At 45.3% G+C, this 27317-nt stretch overlaps 1 protein-coding gene across 4 annotated transcripts in view; it reads left to right on the plus strand.

Annotated features, from left to right (window-relative positions):
- Nucleotides 1-27317, plus strand: part of JAK1 (Janus kinase 1) — a 128253-nt gene that overhangs the window by 84025 nt on the left and 16911 nt on the right. For 3 of the 4 annotated variants that reach the window (XM_017877191.1, XM_017877189.1, XM_017877190.1), the window contains 8 exons: nt 4005-4158; nt 8052-8215; nt 10368-10710; nt 12601-12786; nt 16936-17093; nt 19706-19829; nt 21831-22020; nt 26959-27065. In XM_017877191.1, the coding sequence (XP_017732680.1) occupies nt 4005-4158; nt 8052-8215; nt 10368-10710; nt 12601-12786; nt 16936-17093; nt 19706-19829; nt 21831-22020; nt 26959-27065 (1426 nt within the window). The remainder of the gene's footprint in view (nt 1-4004; nt 4159-8051; nt 8216-10367; nt 10711-12600; nt 12787-16935; nt 17094-19705; nt 19830-21830; nt 22021-26958; nt 27066-27317) is intronic. The other variant, XM_017877192.1, reaches the window with a different exon arrangement.

Here is a 27317-nt window from a genome sequence, read left to right on the forward strand (position 1 = left end):
TACCCAGAAAAGGGAAGAGAGTTAACCCAAAAATGTACATCTAATGAATTGTCTTACTAGCTTTACAATTCTCTGTGAGGCATTAGTCTTGGTTGTCTGAATGTCTGGCTATTGAAGTCTGTCTTTACTGTTCCCTCTTTCTATTAGCTGCCTGGAAGTGCAGAGTTGCTTCACTTTTAGCACCTTGACTCTGTACCCGACATTGTGCTTCAACAGGATATTGCTTTGTTACCACAGGCTCTTTGAACTTGAAAAAAAAAATACCATCCTAAGCTAAAACATTTGCCTGATGACAAACTACAAAAATTTTGAAACCTCATAATCTCACCACTAAAGGAGGTATAAATGAAAATAAATGTTGGTGATTATTTCAGTGGAATACCAGCTCTAGTTTGGGAAATATTCTTTTATTTCAATTATCATTTTCTGTTTTAGATAATGCTTGTGACAGTTGTTGTTTTATAATATATTTTAGCATAAGACAACATTCTGTATTCCTTTTCAAAAGTATTTTCTTACTTTTTTAAACAATTGAATTTCACTGTCCATCAAAAAATTTTGTAGAAGTCTAAAGAGAATTCTTTGTGTATAATATCTGCATATAAACTTAAAATATGCAGTTATCTGTACATAATTTTCTCAAAAACTTGCAATGCATATCTCTGATTGATGTCTGTTTGTCTTCCTGCTTTGTTCCTCCACGTCATTCTGAAAAATAATATAGGCAGGTATCATTCTATATTTATTAACGTCGTTTAAATTTTTTTTTCCATTGGCATGCTATAGTATCTGAAATTTTTGTGTACCAGGTTTGATGAACACTTTGATAATTAATTTTAAAAAGGTGTGTGGAATGTCTGTCTTCATTGTGTCTTTAAGCTTGGCCTTATGGGTGATAAGGAGGGTACTGATTCTTGTAGTCACAGATTTAAAGTTTTGTTAATATTTTTGACATCTTATTAAGGAGAAAGCTGTCGGCCTTATTTTAGACTCCCTGATCTTCTGTTTACCTTTAGCCTTTGTTCTAGTGGAAAAGCTACACATTATGTTTGGTCTCGGCCTGGTGCTGTCTGAGTATCTGACCTAAAGGGTTCCAAGCCAAAGATGGTCCCACAGGGCTCTCAGCAGCCTGGAAGAATATCCTTGTTCAGACCAGATTGAAGATTGTGTTCTGCCCAGAGGGAGTTTGTTGGGCCCTCATCTCTACCAGGTCCAAGGACTGTTTCTCACAGAGACTCAGTAGGATGTGGAAGAAGAAGGCCGTGGCTCGGTCAGCTCAGGGAACATCTGCCTTTTTCCCCTCCTGCCACCTCCCCTGGCAGTGGAGGGCGACCTGTCTGTCTCCTTGGCACCTCGCCAGAGACTCTTCTCTCTTGGACAATACCCTCTATCCTCGGGATCCTTTTCTTTCCTTCTCTCGGGAAACTTTGCATATTGTGTCTCCTTCTCATTCTCTTATCACTGCCTTCCTCCACCATCAAACAGCATTTACCCCTCCTGTTGGCCATTCTGTCAGAACCCCTCTTTGAACCTTTGTAGCTGGTTCACTCCTTCCTTCCTGCTTGTCCCAGGGAGAGGATCGTGGCTAAGTTCTCCTGGGCATGTGCTCTGTTCTACCCTTGAAGAGCAGTGCCAGGCCTGGGTACAGCATGAATGGCAGCCTCGCTGCCAGCTGATAGCCTTAAGCTTTTCACTGTCACCAGCATGTGGTCCCCCTCACACATGCGGAGGGTAAGGGAAGAGTCCAGCAGCTTCAGAGGCCTGATGTGGCTTATGCTGCCCATGGCTCTGTAGATGTGTGATTCTTTCTGTGTGTGACAGAGACACCAAAGCCCACAGTCAAATTCTCAGTCACTTTCATAAGTTACAGGGAAGATGGGCTGTTTAGAATCATTGAAGATTATAAAAATGTTGGTTTTTACCTTTAAAGTAAGTTCTTTGTTTAATCCTTTCCATGTTAATTGCCACTCCCCGAGTTTATTCATCTTTTGTTTAAAGCATGTGTTCAGGTACCAGGCACTGGGATTCAGTGGTGAGCAGGACAGCTGCAGCCTCTGTTTCCGCACAGCTCATGCCATTGCTTGAATAATGCCATAGGCATCTGCTTCTCTCTGCCGCTTCTATCTTCCATGGGGCTTCCCTGCCGGGACAGCATGCCTCATATGTGCTTGGCTTTCGTTCTCTGCTCTGCCTGCTTTGCATAGTCCAGGTTCTATAGCCTGGCATTTAATTATTCTGTTCCAGCTTCCCTTCCTTGGTACTTTTTCCCCTCCTGCCACCTCCCCTGGCAGTGGAGGGCGACCTGTCTGTCTCCTTGGCACCTCGCCGGAGACTCATATGTCCAAGGACAACTTATTCTTTAAGCACAGTGCCTAGACAACTTATTCTTTAAGCACACTTGTTAGGGGCCCATAAAATGCCTAATTTCACTTAAAATCAGAAAACATAGTTGAGAAATATAACTTGTAATATTTCTTATGGAGGAAGGGAAAAGTGTTTAGGGCCTATGAAAGTCACAGTGTAGACCTGCTTATGACACGTGCCCCATTGTGGGTTGCTGGATAGTTGCTACTGGACCTGGCCGATTGCTCCCAGAGACAGGAACTCACGGAGTGCGAGAAACATGCCTGAGAGCCCTCTGCATCCCAGTCCCTAACTCGGGGCCTGGCTTGTTTTAGGCTCTGCAAACATAGCACAGTGACAGATGTTGAAGTGTAGCAGCAGCTTTTTGCAGGGAAAGAGGGAGTTGTATTTATTGCTTCTCTGTGACATGGTTCTTTTCTCATTAGTTCATGTGGAAGTCAAGGGAAAGAGACCTAGGTACCAGCTGAGCCTATAGCCTAGAGATGGCCTGGGCTGGCTTGGCTCAGTCACTTCCCTTAGTCACTTCCACACATTCCAGAACTCATTTTGTTTTTCTTACAGGTGACAGAGGAAGTTATATATGGAGGGTAGGGTTAGAGGCACCAACCCCCTGTGCAATTGACAATCCATATATAACTTTGACCCTCCAAAACATAGCTACTAATAATAGCCCACTGTTGACTGGAAGCCTTACCAATAACATAAACAGTTAACATACAAATAGACTAGTAACCTGTATATATTTTATGTATTCATAATGTACCTTTTTCTGAAATTTTAAAAAATATTTCTATGCCACACAGTTCATCAGTTAGTTTTTTTCAAACTGTTGCAAATCTCCAAAAAAATTTTCAACATATTTATTGAAAAAAAAAATCTGTGTATGAGTGGACTTCTGTGGTTCAAACCCATGTTGTTCAACGGTCAACTGTAGTAGCTAAGAGAACAGGCTTTTGTAGTTTTAGGTCACCTAGCCTCTTGGACTCTCAGTTTTCCTCATCTGTAAAATGAATGAAACCTACCTTGTAGAGTTGCTGTGAGGATTAAATAACATAATATATATATGTAAAGTGCTTGTTAACTCGTTTCATGATGCTTGTGGTGATGTTTGGGCAGCTCTCTTTTAAAACCCTATTCATCATGTAAAACACACCATCAGTTTAATAGCAGCAATCTGGGAAGTAGGAAACACTGCCATGTAAGCTGTATATCTTGATTGCGTGATGAAACTAAATTGCAGGAATGTTAAAATGTCAATAGAATCAGTCTTGGATTCGAGGTAGAATGGGCTTAGCAGTGCGGCTGATGGTAAGCATGCAGGGAGTTGTGGCCAGCACGGAGTTCCAGTCAGCAGGTGTTTCCCTATTCTGGAAGCATAGTGAGAAGTCAGAGGAGCTGTCTTTGTGATCTTCGGGAAGTCACTTTAGCTCCCCGAGTCATAGAAGAGGTGCTGATGGGACACTTCTCACACAGTGCTAGTAAGAAGGAAAGACATGGTAAGGGCTGCAAGGGGCAGGGTTGTCTGCCTGCTTCTCAGGGCACTTCAGCCTCCGGCACTGACCACTGTTGGTGAACCAGGACGCCCTGCCCACATCTGGGTTCCCTTTGCCACAATTGGCATTCATTTTCCTGCCTTCCAGGTTCTATTTCACCAATTGGCATGGAACCAACGACAATGAGCAGTCAGTGTGGCGTCATTCTCCAAAGAAGCAGAAAAATGGCTATGAGAAAAAAAAGGTTCCAGATGCAACCCCTCTCCTTGATGCCAGCTCACTGGAGTATCTCTTTGCTCAGGTAGGAAGTTTGAGCCCAGGAGAAGCTGGAGTTTGTGGGGTGGGAGAGGCATTGTAGAGCTCGACTCCCTGGTGCAGCTGAACTTGGTGGTGCTAGGGTGCTTTATGGCCTGTTCTGGGTAAGTTCTTGCCACACCTGAAGTTGCCCCAAGTGAGGAGACAAAAGGCAGCATTTCAGCATTCCAAGAGGCTGGTTATCCAGCTTGTGGGCTTTCGGGCCTCCCTTCTTTCTTATTCCTTTCTTGTTCCCCCCCTCCTACCATTTTATTTTTTATTCCTATTAATAGCCTTGTGTGCAGAGGTCAGAGGGAAGCTCTACTTGAAAGAAGATGTAATTCAACAGGGCTGAAGAAGGCACTTCTCAGCAGCCGTAGTAATGTTTGGGGAGGAAGGAGATGGCCACTCTGTCACTGGTGGTAGGGTAGAAAGATTACACGCTAGAAAAAAAACAGAAGAGAAGTTAGAATCACCTGAAATTACATTTACTCTGAGATTACTAAGATTTTTGGTAGTATGCTTCCTGATTTTAACACGCAAAATTAGATACTGTGTAGATTTTGAAAATATTTTATGGTTTATTTTGTTTTATAAACTGCTTTTTTATTCATCTGATTTTTTTTATTGTTTGTCCTTCAAATGTCAATTAAAATATTGATCTTTGTTGTTTTAATGACTTTGTAACAATTCATTTATTCAGCAAATATTGACTGGATGTCTGTGTACTGTTTGCCTCAGACATTTGTACCTGCTAAGGTGCTAGAGATGTTGGAGTGAACAAGACAGACATGGCCTCTGCATGCATCAGATGTACATCAAGTTAGAAAACAAGCAAATAAAATGATACATAGATAATACATAAGAAATTATGGAAAGTACTGTGAAAGCAGAAGCTTGTGATAGAGAATATGGAGAAGGGGGGTTGAATGGGAAGACCTAATTTAAATCATATGATCAGAGAAAGTCTCTCTAAGGAGGTAACATTTATAATGAATCCTGAAGAATAAAAAGGAATCTGCAATTCTAAGAGAGGGGCGAGGGATTATTTCTTCCATTTAGGGTGTCTCAGCAGCAGCACTACTGACCTTTTGGGCCGGATGATTCTTTGCTGTGATGGCCTGCCCTGTGCATTGTAGGATATTTACCAGCACCCCTGCCCTCCACCCAGTAGATACCAGTAGCACTCTCTCCTTAGCGGTGATGACCAAAAGTGTCTTCAATATTGCCCAGTCTCCCATCAGCCTCAGCTGAAAAGATCTGATGTAGAGGGAACAGAATGGGGGAAGGAACTGAGGGCCAGTAGAGCTGCGAGGAGAGGCCATGTGACTGCAGACCAGAGAAGGGTAATGGGGAACGAGGCTGGAGAAGCAGGTGGGGGCAGATCGCATACACAGAGCCTTGTAGGAGCTGGCAAGGGGTTATACTTTAATCCTGAGTGTGGTGGGAAGCCATTTGGAAGACTTCATTTTATGTAAGTTTCAAGTCAATGATGATTCTTGTTATATGTGGAAAGTAGATTGTGCTGGGTCTAAGAGTACACTTCGAACATACAAGCTGAGAGTCTGCAGCAATGATCCTGAGAGAGAAAATGCTGGTTTGGCCTAGTGTAGCAACAGTGGCAGTGGAGAAAAATGAGTAGATCTGCCGTTCATCTTGAAGACAGAATTGGTAGGATTTGCTGTTGAGTTGGATGTGGAAGCTGAGAGAATTTGTGGAATCAAAGATGATGACTAGGTTTCTGTTTTGGGTGATGTCAGATGGATAATGGAGTCATTCCCCACACAGAGAAGGTCTTGGGGGAAGAGGGTGGGGAAAGGGCAGAAATCAGGAGTCCTTTTTCAGAGATGCCTGTGAAACATACAAGTGGAGATTTCAAGTAGGAAATTGAGTAATGAGGCTGGAGTCCAGAGGAAAAGCTGTCATTTATTTAACTTAGTCACCCGTTCCTGAACATTTTCTGTTTTTCTCATTTTCCCTATTATGCTATTACTTTATAGTCTGTTGTGAACAACTGCATGCGTAGGTGTTCCTGTACATGTTCTTTTTATTAATTCCTCAGAGTATACCATTATGTGTGAGATCACACACGTATCAGTGTATCTGTGTCAGAGTTACGTCCCACTGTAGGGCTTTAGTTACTAACTATGCATTATCTCCATTCCGTCTATGCCTTAGAACTGCCATAGAGACAACAGAGAAAGGGGACAGTGCACAGCTCCAGGCACATACTGTGTGGGAAAAAAAGAAAACTGGCCATTTTCAGATTGGTCTTTTTGGATTCAGCTTCCCAGTTTTGTGTATCCATAGCTGAGATTTATTCTTTACCTTTCCCGGGAACTGAGGTGTAAAGGAAGAGTGTGGCATACTTCAAGAATAAGCATGGCATTAGATCTGACCTTTTGGAGGCTCAGGAATAAGTGACTTGTAGCTTTACAGCGAATGTTTACAAAAAACCACAGCCCAAGAAGACAGTTTCAGGTTTTGCTTTGCTCTTCACACATTACTGGCATAGATCATTGTTCCTCAGAAGTTTTTGGAATGTCAGTGACCTTTCCTCACTTGAGAGAAACAAGATATCCCATGGTGAAAAGAAGAGAAACTGGAGCAGTGGGAGCCCTCCATCCAAAAACCATTAATCTGAAGTTCTTCAGGGAAAGAGAGTATCTCATGTATGCAGGAACATTTCTCCCAGGCTTTGTGCCTGCCTTGCTGCAAGCTGGAGAAAGGCTGAAGAGTTCATACTTTAGCGTTCTATGTACTTTAAGTCAGTTTTTGAAGACTGAGTGTGGCTGTAGTACGGCATTGAACAGAGGTCCTGGTCAGTTTTAGATTTATTCCCAGCCTACCACTTGCCAAGCCCTGAGCTCCCAGGGTACTCCGTTCTTCTACTCGACTTGGGGTTTTGTAACTACCTGACATTAGGTATTCCTATTCATTTATTCTTTTCTTTATTCTTAGAGTAGAATCTCCAGGAGATCAGGAACGTGGTTTAGTTTATTGCTGTATCCCCAGCACCTAGAATAACATCTAGCCCATAATTAGTTCTCAGTAATTACCAAATGAAGGAGTGACTGAATAGGGCTGTTTACCATTTTGTGCCTTAGATTCCTCATCTGTTGGAGGTGATGATGTTAACATCCACCTCGTAAGATGTTATGAGGACTTAACAAGGGAACCAAGCACTGTCTGGCAGCACTGAGGCTGGGTTTAATCAGTGGGAGCTGGCACTGGAATTACCGTTTTCACTCTATACAAAGCTGGGCTGGGCACTGCTGGTTAGCCTCGTTTTATTTTTTGTGTTTAAAGTTCACGTTAGTTCTTAGAATGCTGTGCACCTCCATCAGTGAGGGAGTATGTTTTGGTGATACATTTCACTATGGGAAACTCAAACGGCAGATGTGGGAAAATGTACACATGGTGATGATGCACTGTGGAATGTTCCCCTTTCTTTAGAACTACAACAGAATGGAGGGGAGAGCCCGGTCAACCCTGTACACCCAGCTCCTAGACAAGGCCATCTCAGCACGTTTGTGGAATTAATGCATGATCAGACCTCAGCCCAGTGTCACCTTCCCTTGCTCTGGCGCAGTCCAGGCCTAGTATGCAGTGTTTGTCAGCATCACCTCTATGGTGAAGGGACTTCATATGTCTGTACTGTTCCCCAGCATCTGGCATAGTGCTCAGTCAATGTTTGTTAAATGAATGAGCGTGGGAGGACATCTCCTGAGCCCCTTCATGCCCAACTCTGTTGAAAAGAGCTCTGATGCTAGAGAAACTGTCAGTCTGATTCGTCTCGTTTCTGTGCTGCATTTTTAGGCAGCACCTCCCTGTGTGGGGAGCCTTCCTCTCAAGATCAATAACAGGTGGGCTCTCGTGGTTTCTCCCCTTTGCTCCTAGGGACAGTATGATTTGGTGAAATGCCTGGCTCCCATTCGAGACCCCAAGACCGAGCAGGATGGGCATGATATTGAAAACGAGTGTCTGGGGATGGCTGTCCTGGCCATCTCACACTATGCCATGATGAAGAAGATGCAGTTGCCAGAACTGCCCAAGGACATCAGGTAAAGCTTCTCGCTGGCCGAAGTGTTGATTGTGAGGATGGTGGTGTTTTTACATGTTCTTACACATTTCAGCTTAATTACTGCCAGGGTTTGGCTGACCCTTGCTCTCTGTGAAACACAGATCTTATTTAGAATGTTGACTACATACACGTAGAATAATTATAATTGTGTCTTGATTTTGGATGTTGGCTGCTAATCTCAGAAATTTGTGCTTGGGTGAAATTTCTGGGCTGAGGATGCCAATAAAATTAGTGACCCCCAGGCCTTCTCCATCCCCTCCTTGCCCATGGTGGATACTGCCTTATATCACTGCATTTTTTCCTTTTGTTTTGGACCCATCTTAAAAATTCTTCTCAATACGGTTCTATAAGCAGCTACTACCATCCCCATCCTGAACTCAATGCGTTATAGATGTTCACTACAGAGCTGTTAATTCTAATGTGAGAATTGATCAACTACTATTAAATTTCTCAAGGAAACTGCATTTACTTAAAAATATAATTTGAGATCAAGTCTCTGTGAAGGAATATTTAAGTTCTGTCCATCTGTGACATCAGTTAGCTTTTTTTTCACCAGTGGGCTATTAAGATTGTCATAAATGAAGACAGTCTCATTTTGAAGAAGGGATTTCATAGCTGCATTGTTTGTGATAGGCAGCGTGCGTCTTCTCATAAGGTCGCTGCTTGTTTCTCCTTGGCTTGACCAGAGAGTCTAGAGCAGATCACAGCCCGCTCCTCAGTGATGCAGGGATTGAGTCAATACGTGCTCAACTGCTGCTTTCTCTTTTTCTGTGGCCTTCACTTTGGGCACTTTGTCTTTGTTTTTTCATAAGTTGAATTGAAAAATGACAGTTCTTCTCTAATTCTCTTTATTATATTACATTAATCTAAAAGAAAAATTACAACATTTGTTGAGGATAAATCCCAAACTTCACAATTTTCCACTGTTCTGAAGCCACTCCATGCAGCAGGGATGACCTGGGGCCAGGTGCTGTCTCAGTCCTGGAAGTAACAAGCAGACCAGTCTCCATATTTGTATGGCCCCCAGTGGACTTGTTCTTTGTTTCATGGGCACTCAACATTCTTCTCAACATTGACTCCTGTTCTAGCAGTATATCAGCTTTCTTAGATTCTGTTTGTTGTGGATGCTCGCCCACTAGCACCTGGATAGGTAACTAATCTTTCAGCTTACCTGTTGATCTTTTAAATAGTTTATCTGATTCATAGTCACATGGCAAACACTAAGTCTTTTGTATTAATTGGCCTTAGTTTGTCTGTGTCTGTGTCTGTGTGTGTGTCTGTCTGTCTGTCTGTCTCTCTCTCTGTCTCTCTGTCTCTCTCTCTTTTTTTTTTTTTTTTTTTTTTTGGAGACGGAGTTTTGCTCTTGTTGCTCAGGCTGAAGTGCAATGGTGTGATCTTGGCTCACTACAACCTCCGCCTCCCAGGTTCAAGTGATTCTCCTGCCTCAGCCTCCTGAGTAGCTGGGATTACAGGAGTGTGCCACCATACCCAGCTACTTTTGTATTTTTAGTAGAGACAGGGTTTCTTCATGTTGGTCAGGCTGGTCTCTCACTCCCGACCTCAAGTGATCTGCCCGTCTCAGCCTCCCAAAGTGCTGGGATTACAGGCATGAGCCACCGTGCCCAGCCTGTCTTTCTCATTTTTAAAATAAAAAATGTGATTTGTTTAGAAAAGTTATAAACCAGACATGCAAATAGAACATACAAAGCATCTCTCATCACACGAAGAGATAAGTGCTTCTAACACCTTGCAGACCGTTTTCTAACCGATGCTCAATCCTAATACCAGTGTGGAGATGTGAGTACTAATGTGCACAAGAATGGTGAAGCTAGCAAGCAAAAATGTAGATGCCCTGCCTTGGTGACCCAGAAAATTGGGCAATACCTGTAGCAATTCTCATTTCAGTGAAATCTGTGGAGCATGTGCTTTTCTTTTCTTTCCCAGTTTCTATTCACCTCCATCTCCTTACGGTGGTCATCTTCAGTGCTTTCTTACTCCATCTAACGTCCTCTGGGAGTAGATCTCCCTTTCCCATTTGGCAACATGTGGATTCATGGACTTAGATTTGTTTCTCAACTATTTTCTCCTAACCTATACATGAAAAAGAGATGTACTTTTCTACTCTCTTTTAGCTACAAGCGATATATTCCAGAAACATTGAATAAGTCCATCAGACAGAGGAACCTTCTCACCAGGATGCGGATAAATAATGTTTTCAAGGATTTCCTAAAGGAATTTAACAACAAGACCATTTGTGACAGCAGCGTGTCCACGCATGACCTGAAGGTGAAATACTTGGCTACCTTGGAAACTTTGACAAAACATTATGGCGCTGAAATATTTGAGACTTCCATGTTACTGATTTCATCAGAAAATGAGATGAATTGGTTTCATTCAAATGACAGTGGAAACGTTCTGTACTATGAAGTGATGGTGACTGGGAATCTTGGAATCCAGTGGAGGCATAAACCAAATGTAAGTGGCTGTTGGCAGTCGATCAAAGAGAACATTCCCATGTCACATAGCGTATGCTGTTTATCCTGCTGGAGTCATCTGTCTGCATGTCCATCACTCCCATAGGCTGAGTTTATTTAGGAGACCACGTATCATTCATCTTTTATTTCATCCCTTAGCACAAGGTCTAAATAAGTATTTATTGAGTTATGTAGGGAAATATAACAACATGTATAATATGTAGTAGTATAATAACAGCAGATAGTTCCTGAGTGTTTACCATGTACCAAGTTCTTTTCTAAGCATTTTACAGGTATTAACTCATTTATTTCTAAAAATAAAAAAACCTTTGAGGGAAGTATTGCTATTATCTCCATTTTACAGATGAATACAAAGAGGCACAGAGAAATTAAATTTGCCTGAGGTTATGACTAATAAGCATTTGTGCCAAGAATTGAAGTTAGGCCTCTGGCTCCATGAAATTGACTAATTGATTTTGCTTTATGGAAGCTTCTTTATGAAGCTTCTTCTTGGATGAAGAAATAGAGCAGAGTGGCTTAAGAGCATGGGTTTTAGAGCCATGTAGACGTGGTTTGGATCCTAGCTTCATGACTTATATGGCCTTAGGAGAGTTATTTCACCTTTATCAGCAGCTAGAAATTATTCATCTGTTAAATGGAGGTACTGTCTAACTTATAAGGTTGTGAAGAAACTAAATGACATTTAGCACAAAGCCTGGCAATTAATAATAAATGTTGAATAAATTATTATAGCTGTTACAATTATTATTACTGTAACTAATAATATTAAAGTAAATGTGGGTGGGTGCAGTGGCTCACACCTGTAACCCCAGCACTTTGGGAGGCTGAGGCAGGCAGATCACTTGAGCCCAAGAGTTCGAGCCCAGCCTGGGCAACATGGCCTAACCTTATCTTTACAAAATATACAAAAATTAGCAGGATGTGGTGGCACATGCCTGTGGTCCTAGCTACTTGGGGGGCTGAGTTGGAAGGATCGCCTGAGCCTGGGAGGTCAAGGCTACAGTGAGCCATGACCGTGCCACTGCACTCCAGCCTGGGTGACAGCAAGATACTGTCTCAAAAAACTAAATAAATAAAATATGAGACTCATTTCCTCCTCCTGTTTTATTCTCATGCTAAAACAATAATGCCTGATACTTACTGAGGGCTTTCTATATAGTAGGTATTGTACTATGTTAGTTAGCACTTGTCTAATCTCAGAGAACCCTGTGAAGATGTAAGCTCTCTATTTCATGAATAGGGAAAACGAGGCCCAAAGAAATGAGGTAACTAGTTAAATAATTGGCAGAGTTAAGTAATTAACCTAGATCTCTGGTCTCCAGGGCTCATGCAACACAAAATATTTTCCCTTGCACAGATATATATTATTCAGTGTGTAGATTATTTCAAGCATGAGATGCGTATCTTCTCTTGAAAATCCCGACTCGAGTACTGTTCTAAAGTCAAGACGATTGGTGATAGAAGGAGAAAGCTCATGTTCAGCCCAGTAGTAATTGGGAAGAGTATGTTATCTGTCTGTGTCAAAGCATGTATAGTAGTCTGGAAGTGAGGAGACCTGAATGTAGATGCATGTCTAGTGAGCAGTGATTTCCCTTTCTGAGTTTCCGTGCACATTGTGTGTTATATAGTTTAGACAGTGTGCTCATTAAGGTGTCTTCCAGATGTGAAAGCCCAGGATTCCCTGATATAACCCAGTTCTTTGGTCCTGAGCCTGCAGGTGCCAACTCCCCCAGTCCTTCTGCAAGTCCAGACCAGCTGGCTTTCTCCTTCTTGGGCTAGGCCCTGCATAGGTTTGCCAGCAGCATTGACCTTTTAGCAATAGAAAATGAAGATAGCAACTTAACTCTGTCCCTTTTATGTATCTTATCAGGTTGTTTCTGTTGAAAAGGAAAAAAGTAAACTGAAGCGGAAAAAACTGGAAAATAAACACAAGAAGGATGAGGAGAAAAACAAGATCCGGGAAGAGTGGAACAATTTTTCTTATTTCCCTGAAATCACTCACATTGTAATAAAGGAGTCTGTGGTCAGCATTAACAAGCAGGACAACAAGAAAATGGTAAGTTTGTCCCAGAAGCTCTTAAGTTTGGATCTGGTGATAAGAGGGAGAATTGCTGAGTTCCGTTCTGCAGCACATGATTTTCAGAGTTCCTATCCTAAAGAGAAAATAGGATTTTCTTATTGAAGCCAAAAAGTTCCTATTACCAAGGCATTATCAGTGTTTTAAAGTTACACCGATACATCCCAGTGCCTTTCTTTGGTCTCAGAAATGTGAATCCGCCTTAGGATTTGCTTCCCTCCCAAATATACATCAGCATCAATATTTAATTCACAAAGCTAGTGGATTTGAAGGAAAAGAAAACCAGCAAATGTCAGTGTTTCCTCCCAAGGGCTCTGGCACGGCCTCTCTGCTGAGCTGAAGTGCAAAGCAGGAAGCCCTGCGTTGCCCTCAAGCGAGCCTCGGCCACAGTGGCAGTCATCGATGTGGTGTCAGGCACACCCCAGTGACTCTCCGACAGAGGAAGGGGTGTTTAATCTCACTTCCTCTTTTTTGGTATCACTTGAGGACATAATCTAAACAAGCAGGAAGTGGGAACTCTGCCAAAATAAACCTGTTTGTGTCAGGGGAAGTCACAGCTGACAGCATGCAGAGAGAGCGGCTGGTGAGACAGCGAGCACTCTTCAGGTGAGTGGAACCAACACCAGGAAAGGCCACATTCTGCCAAAATGTGGCAGATACCGTGTCACAAGGATAACGCTCAGTGCTGAGGAAGAGCCTGGTGATACAGTTTAGGGCAGACAGTCACTCTCTTGTATTCAGAATAACTTGTCTTTCTGGTGTAACCTTTTGGAAAACAGTTTGGCAACCTGTTAAAAGACTTGAAAATATTTATATATCCCTCTGTTCAGGAATCTAGAGAATGAATCTATCTTCCAGAAACAATGTGAGAGGCAGGTTGTAGTTTATGAATAAGAATGTTTGTTCATTCCACTAGTATTTAAAGTGTCAAAATTCTGAAAATAACTTAAATATACAATAATAGGAGAATAGGAAAATAAATCACAATTTGCCTGAGTAGCAGAACATGAGGTAGTCAGATTGCTGAATTTTTTAATGACCTGGAAAAAAAGGTCAGGGAAAAAAGCAGGATATAAAACTTTACCTATAGAATGGGACCAATTTTGTTCAAGATATCAATAGGTATCCTTGGATATACACATACTGTTAGAAAAATAATCAAATATTAACAGCTACTTATTTATGGTGGCATTATGAATGGTTTTAACTTTCTTATTCTCCCCTCCTTTTTTTTAAAACAAAAAACATACATTAATTTTATTAGAAAATATAGTAAAACAAAGTGAAGAGAGAAGTGGAAGAGCTCAGATAGACGTTAGTAGAAAGGTGCGAAATGGAGGGAGAAAAGAAGTGCTGTTTATGGAGCACATCCTGGATATTAGGCGCCATGTTATATGCTGCATCCTGGATATTAGGCCCCATGTTATATACTGCATCCTGGATATTAGGCCCCGTGTTACATGCTGCATCCTGGATATTAGGGTACCCGTGTTATATGCTGCATCCTGGATATTAGGCCCCATGTTATATGCTGTGCCTCTATCTTGTCTGTCTTAGTCCTTATGAGAACCTTAGAGGACGGAGCATCAGCTGTACTTGAAATGAGGAATCTGAGACTAATCAAGAGACATGGGATCTTGCACAGGGTCACTTAGGGAGAAAGTGGCAGGCACTTGCCCAGCTCTGTCTGGTTTCTGCCTGTGCATTTTGCCTGTGTTGCTTTGGTTTCTAAGGCATTATCATCCTCCAGAGACCCTGAAGGGAGTGAGGGAGAGGCCAACATGTCCGTGATCTGGCTCTTCAACATGGTGCATGCTTGGTGCATGTTTTATGAGCCTGCCCCATCCTGTCCTGTCCTGACTGACACAGTCAAGTCTAGCAGCAACACAAGTTGGTGCACCCATCATGTAAGTCAGAGCTCACCCTGGCCACATGGGCCAGTGACTCTATGCCAAGCTACAGTGCTGTGGAGGGAGCAGGAGGACGGCAGGAAGAAAGAAATACTTGATTCCTCCATTAGTTGGTTTTTCTTTACCACGCTAGCCCTTACTATTGTCAGGCACTTCCTATTCTGAGCACTTCACAAATATCACCTCTTTTAATTTTCATGTCAACCCTGTGAGTGGGTATGTTAGGGGGAAACTGAGGCACAAAGAGGTTAAGTAACCTGTCCAAGGTCACACAGCTGTTAGGTTAAAATATTTGAAATTGCCAATATTTGACCATTTTGACCTATAAAAATGATGATTCCATATGCATAACCCTACTAGCAGGTGGCGAGGCTGCGATTTGAATCCAGAGCAGCTGGCTGTGGAGCCTGAGCTGAGGCTTGACCACTGCTCCATGCTGCCTGTTTAGAATCTGACACCCTCATTGTCCCCTCCCAGCCATGGGATTTCCAAGCCCTTTAATCAGGCAGTACTTTGAAGAAACCCTGATAGCAGCATGTTGTTAAGTCAGACCTTGATGTATCAATCACTTCTCTCTGCATCTCCTTGGCATCCCCCATTTCTGTTTAGACTCCTGCTCTCAGGAAATGTAAGTGCAGATGTGGTCTTGCTTATCATGTGGCTGGGTGAGGGGCTGCCCAGGCCAGCCTGCCCCTTGTTCCAGAGCATCTTGAAATTGCTCTTCAGGGATATCCTTGCTTGGTCACACCCACAAGGCAGCATGCTCAGTGTGGTTTCTTTCCTAAGGCACCATTCCTGTGGTGACCCTGCCCTCTCCAGGCCTCCTTGCCCATAGTCCCAGGCATGCTTCCTTCGCCATCACAGCTGCACTAGGCCCCTGACCTCTCTCCTGCCAAGTGGCTTGTCTCCCCTGCTCCTTTTTCCCTTCACTGTCCTCTCGTGTCTACCAGCTGCCACTCCTTTCTACAGGCTATGAAAGTCATTTTGCTCTTTTTTGAAGCCTCAGATGCTTTTTAATGTTTTTTGTGACTCAAAGCTCCAAATCATGGCTTTTGCATACCTTCCCTTGCCAGGAAACGTTCTTGATTGACCTCATAGTTCCTGTCAAATGGGCAGTCTCTTCAGGGATCGATGATCAAGACAAAACTACCCCATATCTACAACACAGGTGTCTTTCAGAACACCTCCCTTGATGGAAAGCCCCTCCCTCCTTCTCCACAGGTGTCTTTGCCTCTTCCCACTCTGAGTAAGATGCGCCGCTCCCTCCAACTCTCAGAGCTCCCTAGGCTTAATCTAGCAACCTCTTCACTGGGCCTGGGGTTATTCCTAGATTAAAATCTGGGAGTTTCACCTTATAGAGCAAGTCTGCTATGAGATGAACCACACTGCCTCTGTTTCTTTTCTCCCAAGCAGGAATAATGCTGATTCAGCCACTCACTGTTTAGTGCCAAGATCAGGGTGCATGCTCTGCCCCTTCCCACCTCTACTTTTATGCCTCTGCCACCTTGATTCAGGCTTCCTCTTCTCCTGTCTGTACCCGGGGGACAGCTTCTCTGCATGTCTCCCTGCCTGCCACAGCCTCCCCCACCACGTCACCCGCAACGCGCACACACACACACACACACACACACACACACACACACACACACACAGGTACACACACTAACCTCATCTGATAGTTTGAGATAATAGATAGGAAAATGTGTTGAACAGTGAAAATCCTATGTAAATGCAAGGGAGACTGGGCGCAGTGGCTCACAGCTGTAATCCCAGCACTTTGGGAGACCAAGGTGGGAGATCACTCGAGGTCAGGAGTTCAAGACCAGTCGGGCCAACATGGTGAAACCCCGTATCTACTAAAAATACAAAAGTTAGCCAGACATGATAGCAGGTGCCTGTAATTCCAGCTACTTGGGAGGCTGAGGCAGAAAAATCGCTTGGACCCAGGAGGTGGAGGTTGCAGTGAGCCAAGATCTTGCCACTGCACTCCAGCCTGGGTGACAGAGTGAAACTCCATCTTAAAATAAATACATACATACATACATACATACATACATACATACATGCAAGGGGTATGTTTAGTATTGATGAAAAGGTTTTCCCTTTGAGGTTCCCACTGGGTTATAAAAATCTTCTCACCGTGTACCTCCCTATAGAGTCAGCTGCTTAAGCTGATAGAGACATGATGTAACCATGGGGATTTCTTCTCTCTTAATAGGAACTGAAGCTCTCTTCTCATGAGGAGGCCTTGTCCTTTGTGTCACTGGTAGATGGCTACTTCCGGCTCACCGCAGACGCCCATCATTACCTCTGCACCGACGTGGCCCCACCGTTGATCGTCCACAACATACAGAATGGCTGTCATGGTCCAATCTGGTTGGTCTTAGAACCTTTTCAGTTGCCTTTGGTGTGCAGAGAGCCCATGTTTTAGTGACGGGGCATGTCATCATTGTTTAGGTCAGGCCAGTTGACCATGCTGCCTGGTACTTGCTGGCTGTCCTGCTTTCCTCCCTGCTGTTCAAGCTCTGGTCAGGCCTTCCTGTAATCTCCTACCATCCTTTTTGCAGCAGCCCCTCAACGCTACTTCTTTATGTGGATCTCTCCTCATAGTTTAACCCCCTCACCTCTTCATAGCTGATCAAGAAGTACTACACTTTGTGATTTCTTGCTGTGTCAAACAATGCGGGCAATTCAAGAACACAGCTGAGCATGCTGCCATGTGCCTGTAGTTTCAGCTCCTTGAGAGACTGAGGTGGGAGGATCACTTGAGCTCAGGAGTTCCATTTTAGCCTGGGCAACATAGCAAGATCCCATCCTAAAATATATAAAAGAAGAAAAAGAAAGATCAGACGAAGATCTCAGCATCAGACAGTGTAGTAAATGGAATCCCAAGGTGCCAGGTGAACAGTGGGGACCGTGAGGGTGATACAGCCTTAAGGCCAGAAGGGGCTGTGTGGGATGTCTTGTCCCACCTGCATCTCAGAACTGGCAGCCTGTGCTCAAATACCTCTGGTGATGAGCAATGTATGAGGCAGCCCATGGATTCGAGCTCTGACTGTGAGAGATGTACATACCTTTCTGATATGGAGCTGTAGTTGACTTCTCTGTAACTTCTGTCTACTCACTTGAATTCTGCCTTTTGAGACAATAGGGATTCTGTTGACTTTCTCCTTTTTTTTTTTTTTTTGAGACGGAGTCTGGCTCTGTCGCCCAGGCTGGAATGCAGTGGCCGGATCTCAGCTTACTGCAAGCTCCGCCTCCCGGGTTCACGCCATTCTCCTGCCTCAGCCTCCTGAGTAGCTGGGACTACAGGCGCCCGCCACCTCGCCCGGCTAGTTTTTTGTATTTTTTTAGTAGAGACGGGGTTTCGCTGTGTTAGCCAGGATGGTCTCGATCTCCTGACCTAGTGATCCGCCCGTCTCGGCCTCCCAAAGTGCTGGGATTACAGGCGTCAGCCACCGCGCCTGGCGACTTTCTCTTACATATGACAGCTCTTCAGGCAAAGGAAAACAGCCAGCTGCTGTGTTTCTTCTGAGCCTCTCTTTTCAGACCACAGAATATCTGGGGAAGCATCTCTTCTGCCACCTTCCACATGATGTGCTTCTTACCTTTTTCCCTCTTCCGGCTACCTTGTGGACAAGTAGCTTAGTAGCCACATGGCCCTGGCCTTGAGAGGCTCACAGACTCATAGGGAAACAGACACACAAAGAATGGCAGAGCAAGGGGTTGTGCATTCGAAAAGCGTCTTCTGCCAATGTCCCAGCCATGGTTGTGCTTCAGGGCCCAGGCACTCGCTCTTCCCTTGGCCCAGAATGCCCTTCCTCCAGAATCTGCACAGCTTCCACTTCCTTCAGGTGCTAGTCAGATATCACCTTCTCCGTGAAGTCTTCCTTGACCACCTTATATAAAATCATACCTCTTTCCCTTCTCCATCCATGTTGGCTGCTGCACTCTGCCTTATTTTCCTTCGGTAGCAGTCATTACCTCCTGAGATACTGTGTTTATTTACATAACATAACATTTGTTCCTGGTCTGACTACCCTCACTTTCTAGAGTATGAGCTTCCCAAAGGCTGGGGCTGCATTGCTCACTGCTTTCTTAACACACACAGGGCCTGGCACATTGTAGGCCCTCAGTGAGTATTCATTGAATGAATGGATATTTCATGTTTGATGGGATGCTGACATTCATTGCCTAAGGAGCCTGCTTAGAGTAGGCGGCATTCATATCTGATTAAAACGAAGAATCAGTGATGGCTTGCCAGGCCTTAAAGCGGGGAACGGGTACCCAGATGAGAGGTCAGCACATGCAAAGGCATGGCGCAGTTAGAAAGTACATAATGTCCCTGCCTCTGGAAACACATGAACGATGGCAGCCCTCTCTCACCAGTACTTAGCAAGCAGCACTCACCAGGTGCTAGTAACCTCATGCAGGGATGTATTCAGCCAGTGTTCACTGCCCTCTACATGCCAGGACTCACTGGTCCTGGGGATACAAAGAAGTGTAAGACAGTTCTGTTCCTACTGACATCTGTCCAATCCTCACTGATGTATTCACTCAGTGTGACCCCATGGGGATTCAACAGTAAACAACACGGCCTCCAGTTCCCACCCCCATGAGGTTTGTGCTCCTGCTGGGCTGGCTGGGGGTGGAGGGGAGGCATGGCAGCTCCTCATCACCAGCCTCCAGAGAGGCTCTTCTGTCTCGAGCTGGAGACAATGTCTGTGGGGAACGTGGGGACAAGCAGGGCTCATTGCTTTGGGCAGGAGGCTGAATCCTCTTCTCAACCTTGGCGACTTCATCAGTCCTGAGGCCACTCAGTATTTCCACTATGCTCATGGATGGCATCAGAGGGGATTTTAGGATCCTGGGCAGATAGTGTGATGGGGCTGTTAACACTTGAGGCAGCTCAGGAGAGTGGGTAGCCCAGGGGTTCACTGTGCTGTTTGGTGTGAGCTCTTTTTCCCTTTGCCTACTTCTCCCTCTAGTACAGAATACGCCATCAATAAATTGCGGCAAGAAGGAAGCGAGGAGGGGATGTACGTGCTGAGGTGGAGCTGCACCGACTTTGACAACATCCTCATGACCGTCACCTGCTTTGAGAAGTCTGAGGTCAGTCAGGACACTGGCTTGGACCAGGCCATACAGCCATGAGGTGTCCAGTGTAGCCTGGTTCAGGAGCTGCTGCAGACAGAACCACCCTTTGCAGGGTGGAATTGAAAAGCCTGGGTCTCTGAGGAGATCCCTGGGAGGTCAGGCAAGGGCCCCTGCTCTCAAAAGGAGACCACTCCCCAGCAGCCAGACCCCTACATCCTTCCCCTGTAGGGCCCTTTCCTTCTTTCTTCATGGGACCCATGGTGGGGGTCCACCATGGCTCTGGAAGATGGAACATGACCAGAAAACCAATTCACACCCAACACTTGGAAAGTATAGTGTCATTATTTAGAGTGGTTTATTTAGACTCGGTGCCAACATCATCTCAGACCCAGAGCTATGCCTGTCTACAGCATTCACTGGTAAAAACCAGCACCCAAATGCCACTTCATCCACATGGCCTAACACAGTTTTTTCCAAATGGTAGCTTCAGACACTTTAACAAATTGCCCCTCATCTTAGAACAATGAATAGAGATGTCTTTTAGTGACTGAAGCGTAGCTGAAGCTGGGGATGATGTGAGACACATTCTGAGGGCTAAGATATTCGCCAGAATTATTGACTTCCCCTCACTAGACCACAAATGCTTTTGTTATTCATGTAATTTAAAAAAATACAAAGTGGAATATTTTAAAAGACAGTGAGTTTTACAAAATACTTTACATCAATACACTTTAATCAGTACTGGTTAGGCTCCACATGCATGGGGAGACCTGGGACATGGAGGGGCCTTTGGCACAGAGGGCAGATGCAGGAAGGACAAGGTCACTGGTGAACCCCTGAGGCTGAACTCAGTCAAGAATGGGAGGAGGAAAGGGCGGAAGGAAGCAGCGCTGCCAAGTGTCCTGGGTGAGGCAATGCAGGGACACCACCACCTGCCCAGGCTCTTCCCCAACAGCTGGGCCTCGGGGCTCCATGGCTCAGAGCTTGTCAGGCTCATTGCCTTCCCAGGATGCTTGCTGTCTATTCATCAGTCACTGGAGGAAGCTTAATGTGTTTACGATGGAGGAGTGCATGAGACAGCCCAGCCTCCTCCTGAAGTGGAATTGGCCTGTACAGTACCAAGAGTGTCCATGAGTCCCTAACAATGTCACATCACCCGGGGAAAACAGCAGTCATAGAAATGATTACTCCCACCACTCACTGTGGCCCACCAGACCCTGTGCCAAGCATCGTACCTACTTGTGCTTGTTTAAGCCTTGTAATAGCCATATTAGGTAGGTACAGTTGAAGTAACTGTATCCCTAATCCCATTGTACTAATCCCATTGTACAGTTGAAGTAACTGAGATTTTGAATATCATCTCCTAGTTTACACCTTAAGTAAGTCTTTCTGGCCCTCATTTTTTACCACTAAAATAGTTTAGTTTGTACAAAAAGAGTCCATGAAGGAAAACTGCTTATACCTCCTATCTGGCACCACAGTGTCCCAGACCTGGGTCAGACACTGAACACCAGCTCCCAGTGTGGTTCTTCTCAAGTAGAGACATGGCCTGGAAGGGCTCAGTTTGAGGCGGTTCCTTGAGAAATTTTGCTATCATAATGATTACCTCATACATAATATTTGCTGGACTTTATAAAGTGCTTACTAAGTTTTTCGACACACCATGTTATATAATTGTAGCAACAATCCTATGAGGTTGGATTTTCATGAACTTTATCTTACAGGTGAAAAACCAAGTGACGCTTTTGTAGAAATAGCTACTGTGTCTGCTGTAGTATTAACTCCCTTTTATCAATGCCTTCTCCTGGACCTCATTTTATTATTTAGTTAGTTGTTGGTTGGATTATTTATTGATAATAAACTTTATTTTTGACTAATTTTAGATTTACAGAAATGTTACAGAGATGGTGCAAAATTTCTCTGTACTCTTCATGCAGCTTCCCCTAATGTTAATGTCTTATATACCCACACCTGACCCCATTTTAAACATGTAATTTCTGGTCATTTTCTGAATAGCAGGTGCAGGGTGCCCAGAAGCAGTTCAAGAACTTTCAGATCGAGGTGCAGAAGGGCCGCTACAGCCTGCACGGTTCGGACCGCAGCTTCCCCAGCTTGGGAGACCTCATGAGCCACCTCAAGAAGCAGATCCTGCGCACGGATAACATCAGCTTCATGTTGAAACGCTGCTGCCAGCCCAAGCCCCGAGGTTCGTCTCCCCATGCCAGAGCCAGGCTGTATCCCATCAGTAATGTGCTGAGACCCACATCGACCAAAACATGCTGGCTGGCTTAAACAAAGTGGACCCTCCCCACAGTTTCTAGGTGTTCTTTATTGAGTTTTATTACACTTCTGTGCCCAACTCACATCCAGTCCCTTGAGTGTGAGCATTGTCTATAGAAGAGGCGTATACCTTTCTCAGCATCTCATTAGGCTGCAGAAAGAGGCATGCTCAGCATTAGTAAGCAGAAAATAACTTCATTCTTCCTTAAGATAAAATGCCTTGAGAGGTCTCCTGTCACTGGTTTATTTATCGGAGAGATACTCCTGGCACATCTTTTGTGGGCCAAGAACCATGTCAGATGCAAACAATCAGAAATGCATAAGGCCCAGTCCCTGCTCTCTGGGGGTTTCCAGTCTAATGCCGATGTTACAGGTGAATGAGGCCACTGCAGTTTGTGATGGGTGTTTTAACCGACATAGATATCATACCCTGGAGTCAAACAGAAAGGGATAATCAAAATCCCTGAGTTCCATAGCACAGGGGGCTGCATGGAGGAGGCAGTCTTGAACTGAGTGTGGGAGGATGAGTGGGAGGTTGCCAGTGTGGTCAGGGCATCTCAGCACGTGCAAACAGAGGCACAGGTGGGGGCTGCCATGAAGGTGAAGGTGGAAGGGAGGGGCAGGTGAGGCTGAGCTTAGGGTGTGGGGGCCTTGGGTGCCATGCCATGGAGCTGGGTCTTTATCCTGCAGGCCATGGGGGAGGATCAGGGAGTGAAATGGAGCCCAGGGGTGAGCCACTCAGCTGTTCCTTATTAAGCCTCTTGAACAGTGTCACTAATGTTCTGCAGGTGGATTTGTCTCTTAGAATGTGAGGACTGGAAAGACACATAGAGGTCACACAGTCAACTGTCTTATTTTACAGATGGGAAACTTGAGGCCCAGAAGAGCGAAGTGGGTCTCATCAAAGGTCAGCATCAAAGAGGGGCTTGAGGGCCAGGCCTAACCTGCGTGCCCTAGCTGTTGAGAACTGTTGATTTTGCTGTCCTCACCTAAGATACTGCCCTGCATGCTTCAGGTTCTTCCCTTAGAAGGAGGAAGGCCTCAGAGAAGGAGTAGCGCAGTTGCCACTGAGGCCCCATGAGTGTCAGAGGAAGACCCTCTGAGGAGTCTTTATCTGGGACACATCTTGTTCTTCCAAGCAAACGTGTCCATGAACGCTCACACCACCAGGGGTGGGCAGAGGAAGCAGCACCAGGATAGAAAGGGACCTGGGTTCTTGATGTTTGAATCAGTTTTTGGTCTCAGCAAGGGGCTCGTCACTGAACTTGGTGAAAGAGGAAGGACTTGTGTTCTTGATCAGATAGGGTTTCCTGCCAGGCTCAGAGAATAACTGCAGCCTTTGTTTTCATGCTTGAGGATTTTCCGCAAAGGTAAAAACACATCTGCCACTTGACTGTGAGACCTCAGAGTGAGTTCAAACCTTAAAGCCCAACAGCCCTAGTTATTCACAGCAACACACTGGAACGAACCCCAGTTGAGGCTCCTGAAACTCAGTGCTGAATGTGTTTCCTGTTGCCTTTCCCACCTGACTGTGGGCTCTTAAGACAGGACCTGATCTCACTCACCACTCTGTGGGCTTGTGGGGAGGACAGTGCCCAGCACAGAATCAGCGTGAATAATGCCTGTCAGGTGAACCAGGTAGCAGGAGCTGCTGGATGGCGAGTGCCTACTGTGGCCCAGGCAGTTTGTGTGCCTACCTTGTTTATTTCATCTACACAGTAGCTTTTCGTAGATATTACAAACGTGATGAAATTAAGACTTTTTTTGTTTTGTTTTGTTTTTTTGAGACGGAGTCTCGCTCTGTGGCCCGGGCTGGAGTGCAGTGGCCGAATCTCAGCTCACTGCAAGCTCCGCCTCCCGGGTTCACGCCATTCTCCTGCCTCAGCCTCCCGAGTAGCTGGGACTACAGGCGCCGCCACCTCGCCCGGCTAGTTTTTTTTTTGTATTTTTTAGTAGAGACGGGGTTTCACCATGTTAGCCAGGATGGTCTCAATCTCCTGACCTCGTGATCCGCCCGCCTCGGCCTCCCAGAGTGCTGGGATTACAGGCTTGAGCCACCGCGCCCGGCCGAAATTAAGACTTAAGAGATGGTAAGTGACTTGCTCAAGGCCATGTAGCTAGTAGTATAGGTAGTAGGAATAATAACAGTAGCAATAATTAATAAGAATGGCTCCTATCATGTGAGCAGGGCTTACAGTTTGCCAGGCATTGTTTGGAGATCTTTCATGTTTTAAGTCATTTAGTCCTCACAATAACCCAGAATATGTTGTTATCCCAATTATACATACCCAAGATCACTTAGGTAGAGGATGAGTGGGGATTTGGACTAGCCATCAGCCTAGGACTTTAGAGCAAGGACCAATTCTGACCTTGGGAGAGTAAGAATAAGGCCTGTGTGTGAGGCTTCCTTAGATAGGTCCCCCAGAGCTCTCTCTCTTCCCTCTGCCATCTGCAAATTAGAGAAGTGGTGAAATCGTGAAAATTAGACATGAGAATGTTGTGTTGGTTCTTCGGCTCCTCTGCCCTCCTAACCACGGGGTTTTGATAGCCAGACCCTGATCTGGGTTTCTCACTTGAAAATGCAACTAAGAAACTCTTCATGGGATAAATAAAAAGCAAAGTGAAAAAGCAGGAGGCCACTCAGAGTGGGCGTGATGGCTCAGCAGGTCCCGCATCTGTGGTCCTGGGTCCTGTGTCCAGCTCCACTGCCCATCTCCAAGTTTGAGGGAGGCCATGTGGAGAGCTCCATAAGGACCCAGGGGGCTCCTGGGCCCGTTTTCCACCGGTCCTTTTAAATCCTCATCTGTGCAGTCAGCTCTGACACTGAGGACTTCTGCAGTCCACTGCCCAGGCCTCCAGAACCCTGATGATACAGGAAGGATGGTAATAGTGACTAAGACGTAATGCCAGTCATAATCACGGTGGCAGCCAGTCAGGGAGTGTTTTACTCCATACCAGGCGCTGAAGGCAGCCCTTGCGTTGCGTCATCCCATTCATCCACACGGTAACCTATGAGGGGCACAGCTGTGGCCCCCATTTTTCTAGTGAGGAAACACCTTCATGGAGGCACTGTGGCTTCCCCCATTCACATTGTTGACCCTGGTGCCATGTTCCCTGAAGTGCCCATGCAAAGAATAGTCCATAATTGGCTTCGGTTCCATTCCCCTCTCTCGTTTCCCAAGCGGCTCTGCTGCCTGGCCTCTTGCCTGCGGACACCAGCCACGGGGCCCCTTCTTGATGCCTTTTCTCCTGAGTTGAGTTGAGCCTGAGTTGCCTCTGAATCGGATTTACCCCAGGTAACAGGGTGGAGTCAGGAAAACGGTATGGAGGGAACAGCCTCTGGAAAAAGGAGTGCCCAGGATATGAGAACAAGGGGAGCCTCTCCCTGAGCCCTGTTTCTGGCACCCACATTTGTTCTCCCGATTAGGGCCAGGTATGTTGTGGGAAGGGTAGAGACAAGAGCCATCTCTGACTTCAGTGTCAATCCGAAGATTATGAACTGCCTGGCCTTGGGCCAATTACTTAATCTCTTGGAATCTCTTTTCTCATCTATAAAATGGGGATAAGAATACTGTGTATTCCATAGGATTGTCATAAGACAAAGGAGTTAGTGTGTATGTTGCTCATAGAACAGCGGCTGGCACAGAGAAAGCAATCGGAGCTTAAAAAATTAGAAAGGAAAAGAACGCCCTGTCCTGAGGGATAGCAAGGTTTAGAGACGTGGCCCTGTGCGGGGACCCGGCACTCAGTATCCATTGCCTCCCAGCGGTGTGTGTGGTGGCCTCTGTGGGTTATGCCTGGCTGTTCTTACAGATGTTCTTTTAGGAACTTCCTTCTGTTCCAGTCTAGGAATCAGGACTTGAATGGCTACATTTTCTGCCCTAACTCGTTATTGTCTTCTAGTGTAGGAAAGAGGAAGTGAAGGGAAATGCATATTTGTTGTCATTTTCCTAACATTCCTGCTTCAATTAATAAAATTGATGAATACACACAAGTCTTCAGGGATTCCCGGAATACTTTCCCTGCTAGTCAGGATCTGGAAGGTCCCTTCTTGCCTTACGATAACCTCGTCCCTTGCAGTAGTTTCATGGTGGAAAAGATGATTTCTGTGGATTGTGGATTTCCTGGCCTGGAGGATTTAGTAATGTGTTGGGTTTCTGTTTGAATCAGTAGAATCTGGGGGATAGTCTACTTAAACCTGCACATTGAGGGGGCATTTGGTAAGCGCCTCTCCGTGTCAGGTACCGCTCGTACCAGGAGCTTCAGACAGGACACTGTTCTGGGTCACCTGCCCTGATCTTCTGGCTCAAAACCAGTGTTTGTTCACCTCCTCCTCTGGTTCCCGTCATGCCCTGAGCCTGGGTACTGCTTCTTCCTTCCACAGCTCTCATCTTTAGAAAGACGCCAGTCATTCATTCACACATTTAACAAATAATAATTGAGTGCCTGCTATGTACCGGGCTGTGGAGGTGGAGCAGAAAATAAGACAGACACAGTTTCTGACTTCTTTTGGTTTCCAGTCCTACATTTTAAATTTTAATTTCGTTGGGGAAACTGTTTCTGACCTTTCTTACCAGAACAGATCTTGCTGTACCAACCTTGGAGCATCACACACCTGTTCTTTAGAGGAGCTGAACAAATTGTAGCTTTCCATTTAATTGGTGATTTGGGAGTTTTGGCTCTGTCATCACCCTGTGAGCTCCTGGAGGGTAGGAACCATGTGCCTGTTCAGTAAGCACTTGTTGAATGACTGAAGCAGCAAGTGCCTGCACACGGGTCCCACGGCCCCGGCTCAGTAGACGCTGGCTGTCCGGGAACTCAGATCTTGGGTGCTGCGCTCAGACTCCTCCAATCTCTTCCACAGAAATCTCCAACCTGCTGGTGGCTACTAAGAAAGCCCAGGAGTGGCAACCCGTCTACCCCATGAGCCAGCTGAGTTTTGATCGGATCCTCAAGAAGGATCTGGTGCAGGTGAGTCACAGCTGCAGGGTGTGGGCCGGCTATGATCCTGCCTCCCTGTGGTGGAGCAGCCTGGGAATCTGGGGCAAGGAAGGCTATGTTTGGAGAAATCTTAGTAGAAAAAGAACAGGGAGACTTTCCTTTGATGGCAAAAGCCATACAACCAGTGTCTCCATCCTCCTCACCCTTGCTGATGCTCCTCAGAGACATGTTTTGAGGAAAGTGGTTTGGTCAGGCTTTCTGGGGTTCCCTAGAACTGCAGGG

This window comes from Rhinopithecus bieti, unplaced genomic scaffold (assembly GCF_001698545.2).
Source record: "Rhinopithecus bieti isolate Rb0 unplaced genomic scaffold, ASM169854v2 scaffold_6380, whole genome shotgun sequence".
Taxonomy (NCBI): Eukaryota; Metazoa; Chordata; class Mammalia; order Primates; family Cercopithecidae; genus Rhinopithecus; species Rhinopithecus bieti.